At 37.7% G+C, this 6,000-nt stretch overlaps 1 protein-coding gene across 2 annotated transcripts in view; it reads right to left on the bottom strand.

The window, feature by feature from the left end:
* Nucleotides 1-2,079: 2,079 nt before the first annotated feature.
* The window catches only part of RNASEH2B (ribonuclease H2 subunit B), a 42,992-nt gene continuing 39,071 nt past the window's right edge, over nucleotides 2,080-6,000 (bottom strand). The window contains exons 10-11 of one of the 2 annotated variants that reach the window (XM_035323382.1): nucleotides 4,103-4,218; nucleotides 2,080-2,868 (exon numbers count right to left, since the gene is read on the bottom strand). In XM_035323382.1, coding sequence (XP_035179273.1) covers nucleotides 2,847-2,868; nucleotides 4,103-4,218 — 138 coding nt within the window. In that variant the 3' untranslated portion in view covers nucleotides 2,080-2,846. The remainder of the gene's footprint in view (nucleotides 2,869-4,102; nucleotides 4,219-6,000) is intronic. The other variant, XM_035323387.1, reaches the window with a different exon arrangement.

The raw sequence follows: 6,000 nt of genomic DNA, 5'->3' as shown, positions 1-6,000 counted from the left end.
CAGTTTCTGTAGCATAGGACTGACTAGAAGATCAAAAAGACTATCAGCTATTTAATTTTTACTCCTACCAAATCAAAAAACACGTTTTTTGGGAAATAACAGGGCCATTTGCGATGTGACAGACACTGAGATAGAACAGTTGTGCACACAGAGGCAACTAGACAGCTAGGCTTAGACACTTGAGCTGTGACAGTTCTTCAGTCTTTGCAGTGCTTTGTGAGTTGGCTTTATTGGACTTAGCACCGTAAATGCTACTTCACATTTAAATAGAAGCTGCCTTAGTGCTTTGTCCTTAGCACTGGTTGTTTCTACAGAATTGTTTCTACAGAAAAGTACTGGTGAGGGATGGGCTTATGAAGTGGTATATACCCTATTCCTCTTCTTACTTGGCTCTTACTAGCACCAATAAACCTACTTGACTGCCAAAAAAACCCAAACCCAAAACAAAAACAAAAAGCAAAATCCCCCCTACCTTTGCTTTGCCCCTTGTTCTCGGGATTTCACCAATGAAATGGCAATGAGTCCTAACAGCCCTGCAGCCTCGTGTCGGAGCATAGCATCACGGTGATACCAGAATAATGTTTTGGCAAAGGGACAGCTATTTCTTTGTGTCTGATTAACTGCTTTCTACAAAATAAAAACACCACCAAACCAACCAACCAACCCTCCAAAAAAGTAAAGGCTATCATTTCTGCAGATCCGTGACAGAGCACCTATATGCTACGTGTCATGGCAAAGAATGTAAAGTATGTTAAAAATGACATGAATACCATATCATAGCCTGCACCTCTTCTCTCCTTATCCCCCCATCCCTTAGAGACTTTACACCAGTCATTAAAAGTAAAATGGCCAAAGTACGTGGGCCACCAACTGTATGCACACACCAATGGGTTTTCACTAGAGCATCTGTACAGTAAGCTCCTCAACAATTAGCATCACTGAATCTCTCTTAATGAACCTTTAAGTTTGTGTCTATCGTAGGATCCATTTTTTCCTTCAACTCAGTCTAAGAATTACTGACTAGCTTGCAGAGGCTCGTGGAATTTGTAGTTTGATGGCACTGCGTTTCTCTTTGTATTGCTCTGTGAGATGAGTTAAGTAACAATCAACAAATTATTCCAAAGGCATTTATTTCTTTCTTGCACATGAAGTTAAAATAAATTCTGAAATAAAAATGGAACAACAGTTCACTGAGATATACAGACTTATTTATACATCATTTTTTTTAATATAAGAAGCTAGAAAAATAGAAATCTCTTGAACCCATATAATATTCTTACAGTACTGCTTAGAAAATTATGTTAAAATAAACATTTTTTCCTTGAAAAGGCACAATGCACTTTGCTTAACTAGACAAGTGAAAAGGAAACAAAGAATTCAGTGCAAATTCATAAAATAAGCATTTGGATTACATTTCCTATCATACAGGATTTCTAAATGGTTAACCGTTCAGCTCTTTCATATTACAAAACAGAATTGATTTAAATTGAAAAGAAAGTTGAATACGCCATTGCCTCCTCCTCTTGGAATTTAGTTTTCAGAAATGTCCTAATAACCTCTTCTGGAAGTTCTTGTTTGACTTGACGTTGGGCAGCGTGTATGGAAGCAAAGCATCTTTTAATTTCTTACCTAGAATGCTTCACGTATATTTAAATTTTACAGAACATTTCGTCCATTTGAAGCATCTGTGAACCGTCTCCAGTTAAAATTTACAGAAGTACACATTTATTATGTTCAAAATCCTGTAAATTATCACTTGAAAAATTCCGTAACAAAAAGTGACATGCTAAAGTTTGGTAGTTTGATAAACAGTTATTTAAGTTAAAAACATCAATCCGTGAATCTGACAAATCATTAAGGATCTCATTAGCATCCATTTCCTCCACGTTTTATGTGAACTTTGACATTTTTATTGAAGTTGACTTCACTTCAAGAGTCAGACTGCTCATAAGCCAGAGCTAGGTGACATCTTCTGGATAATAGGTCAGGGTTGGACAAACCCATTCAAATCAAACTCAGTGAAACAGTTCTTACAAAAAAATATGTCCTAAGAATCTTTTTTTTATTCTTTTTTTCCCCTCATTTTAGATGATTCTAAGTCTGAACAAATTGACTTTTAGTCCAAAAAAGCATTTGGATAGAATTTGAAAAAGAAAGGAGAAAATTGTATGAAACATTTTGCTACGCAGCTTCTAAAGCTTGAAATTATAGCCAATAAAATCATATGCTTTGTTAAAAAACAGAGCAACTACTACAAAAAAGAAAATTAATATAAAATCAAGAAATTATTTAAGATTTGCTCAAGGATGCTGTTGGTCTGACCTTGCAAAATACTTAGGCAGGTGCTTAATTTTAAGCATGCGAGTCACTGTGCCAAGAGAGATTTTTATGGCAAACGCTAATGCACAAATATTAGTTAGACCGGCTCTTCCACTTCAAGATAAGCGTGGACGTAAGTGCTTTGCTGGATATGGATCAGGATGCTCAGCACCTAACAGGACTTTAGGCGCTGATCCAGCAAAGCACTTACCCACAGGAACAACACTGCTGACTTTAAGAACACTGCTCATGTGCTTAACATTAGGCATGCTCGTAAGTGCTTTCCTGGAAGGGCCCGATAGACCAATAGTGTATAAGCTATAAAATTTGAAGCACTGTATGTTTAACACACCGCATATTTAACAATGTTAATCTGCTGAGATTTGCTTTTTCTTGGAACAGGGCATGTCTAACTTCAAGCATTTGTTTTCAGAAAGTGCGTAAAAAAAGACTTTAAAAGCTGCTTTGAGATTATGGCAAGTTAAAATAATATTAGCGAGTCTCCTTATGCTCCTTTCACTTCTTCTTCAGATGTCTTTGTGCAGGCATCTAAAAAGAAAAGAAAACCCTACGCATAAGCATTAATCTATTCAAATAAGCACCCATGCTTTTAGTTTCCCTCTACAAACCATAAAGTCAGATGCAATTGAACATGTGAAAGCAAGCATCACTGAATGCTTCTAAATTTCTCATCTGAAGATAAATTCTGCCAACTGTGCCACCTTTTCCAATGAAAAAGAAATCAAATCACCAATTGTCACTTCTACAAATAGAACTTTACTATGTAGGACTGAAAATGATGTGCAAGTCCAACCCCGACACATCCCCAAGTCAGTGCTGGTATTTCCGTATGCAGTTTTCCTTGCTCAATGATGTCAATCCGTTTGCAACATGAAGTCTTAAAAGAGTTGGACTCTAAGAGCTGCTTAATCTGAAAACAACAACTATAAAAGCATCACAACTCATCAGTTATTTACATGAGCATGTAAAGACAGCATGTTAATCCTGAAAAAGAAATAAAGTAAGACCATATTTCTGTAACGGCGCTGGCATATTGTCTCATCTTAAGCTAACCAAGCAAGAAATCGCAAAGCAGCACTTCATAATGACCTAGCGCTACTGCTGGCTAGGCATACTAACCATATTTAAATCCTCGTTGTGGTAGGAAATATTGTTTTATGTATTTGGCACCACATGTTCTTCATAACATCTTACAGCTACATGTTAAGGAAGTTTCAAAGTTACTAAATGTATTTCATTCTTAACTAAAGGGAAAAGAGTTTTTGTTGTCACGTGAACGCTGTAATGGCTCTTGGAAATGGCTTGTGCTCTTTTGTCATGCACAAATTTCTGCTCAACCAAAGACACAGTTGCTAATAAAATTACTGTTGTTGTAAGTTAGGGCGCAGCTGACAGCTGAGGTCGAGATGTGACATGCTAAAGCACAACGCATCCATGCACAGAGGAAGAACTCTGACTAGTCTTTGTGCAGTGATGGATGTGAAAGTCATGGCTAGGGAAAGAAAGAACAAATCGGTACCCCAAATCAGAAGCCATGACAAAGCCTCCCGTCTGTATCGGGATGGTCCTTCTGCCCTAAATTCTGACCAGATAGTTTTTTTTTTTTTTTTCTTTGAAGAAACACTCGCAAACTGTTCAGTCAATGAAAAGACAAAATTCCAAAATTTATTTCACAAAACCTTTGTACTATTAAACCCCCCAAACCTGAAACTAGCACATTAAAATATTCAGAATAAGAGATATAAACATGCATCTGTTCCACCTCGCAGCTCCTGTTTCTACTGTAACTCTCTCCCATTCTTGGTTTTCCACTGAAACATCCATGCCATGCTTACTTGCTTGCCTTCCCAACACCATCCAGTGCTCGGAATTGTCCTTCTGTTAATAGATACACAATTCTTTTAATCTCATTTACCAAAACACTCCCTAAGACTTGGCTTATTGCACAAAACCTCTCCATTAACATGACATGACAGTAAGTGCTCGTTTCTTCTTCTTTTTTTTTTTTCATTATATTATGTTATCTTGCACTTTGGTGTTTTTCAAAAGAACTCTTCTACTGATATGAACTTGGAGGCCATATTTGATTGTCAAAGGAATTGCTGGGCTCTGTTTAATGTTTTTCAAAATCCAACCCTCCCAGTTTACGACTGCAGTTCCTCGGTCTGGGCTCACCTGATGCTAGTTCTTCACAATTCATAGCAAGAACCTAATAGATAAACCAGTAAGTGCTACTACAGCACTGGTCTTCAGTTATAGCCCAGACAAGTAAGGTAGGAAAAGAAACAAGATGGCAATCACAAAAGCAGTGCACATCGAAATTACCACGACACCTATTATTTTTTAAACTTGTCCCAGATTTAATATCAGACCAGGAAAATCTATCGACAGGACTGCTGAAATTCTGCTCCAGACAGCTGAATAGCAAGGCAGTGTGGTGTAGCAGGAGTTTCTCTATGGCCCCACATAGCATTTGCCACTTTTTTGTGTCCCCTACCATCCTCTACCCCTTACATTGTTTTAGAAAGTTTACATTCATGAGTGAAATTTTATTAAAGCACCAAATGACTGGGGAGAATGATTCTAACTGAAAAATCAGCAAAGTGCCTGCATCTGAATCACACATTCAAACACTAGTACAACGGACTGACTTCCAGAGATAAGGAAGACACACTACTGATTCCTCAGAATGTCCGAAAAGCATTTTTCCTAAGGAATGCCATTTTGGGTCTAGCTAAACCATTTTTTTTTAATTTATTTAAACTGGAAGCATTAACTCTACACTTGCTCCCACCTCAGTCCAGTTTCATTGGGAGGGCACCCACATTTGTGAATTAAGTATCTCTGTAATCAGAGATAATTCCATAGATTTCCAAGTTTTTTCCTTTATCTGGAATTCTAGGCGTCCTGACTTCTCCATTTACAAACATAACTTTGAAAAAACATTGTTTTGAAAGGCATACAGACCCCCCCAGAACTGCAACTGCAAAACAGCATACAAGGCACGGCATGGTTTTTCATCCCTGTTTGGAAAAGATTGCCACAAAGCTCTTTAGCCTAACAGTCACCACTGCGGCCCAAGGGATTTAAACAGCAAGCAAGTCGGCTTGCAGGGGAACGATGGTATAGTTACCAAAAACGAACCAACTCCCAGTTTCTCTGGAAGTCCCCAGTATCAAGGGATACAAGGAAGTTCTCCACTGACCTGAAGTAGCAAAGAATGATGTATTTTAAGATTCCCTTTCTAAAACGTTGTAGCTCAACCAGAGTAGTGGCTCAGTGCAAGAACTGCTGGATGAAATCAGGCATTAGTATTGTGCAGGACTGGCTAGGTCTATACAGATGATCCCAGTAACTCAATTCTGTGATCGGGGAAACTGCAATATAGCAGATAGCTATTCACCTCTGCATATATGGGAATACTCTCTAATAAGGAAAGAACACACCCAAGAGTGATTTGTATGTTTTAAGTAATAGACAAACTTTGTGCATGTCTTCATAATGCTAAACCTTACCTAAGACACTCAGAGTTAAGCTTTTGAATTAAATATCCCGCTCCACATAGGCTTTTAAACCCCCACTTTTGTCTTTAAATAAATCTTTCACTAATTATTTTGGTAAGGACATACTGACTTTGGAACTGAACATAAAATAATTCTA

The sequence above is a fragment of the Oxyura jamaicensis genome, chromosome 1, assembly GCF_011077185.1.
Source record: "Oxyura jamaicensis isolate SHBP4307 breed ruddy duck chromosome 1, BPBGC_Ojam_1.0, whole genome shotgun sequence".
NCBI classification, from domain to species: Eukaryota; Metazoa; Chordata; class Aves; order Anseriformes; family Anatidae; genus Oxyura; species Oxyura jamaicensis.
The sequence above is the reverse complement of the archived record's forward strand: the minus strand, read 5'-3'. Positions and strand labels throughout refer to the sequence as shown.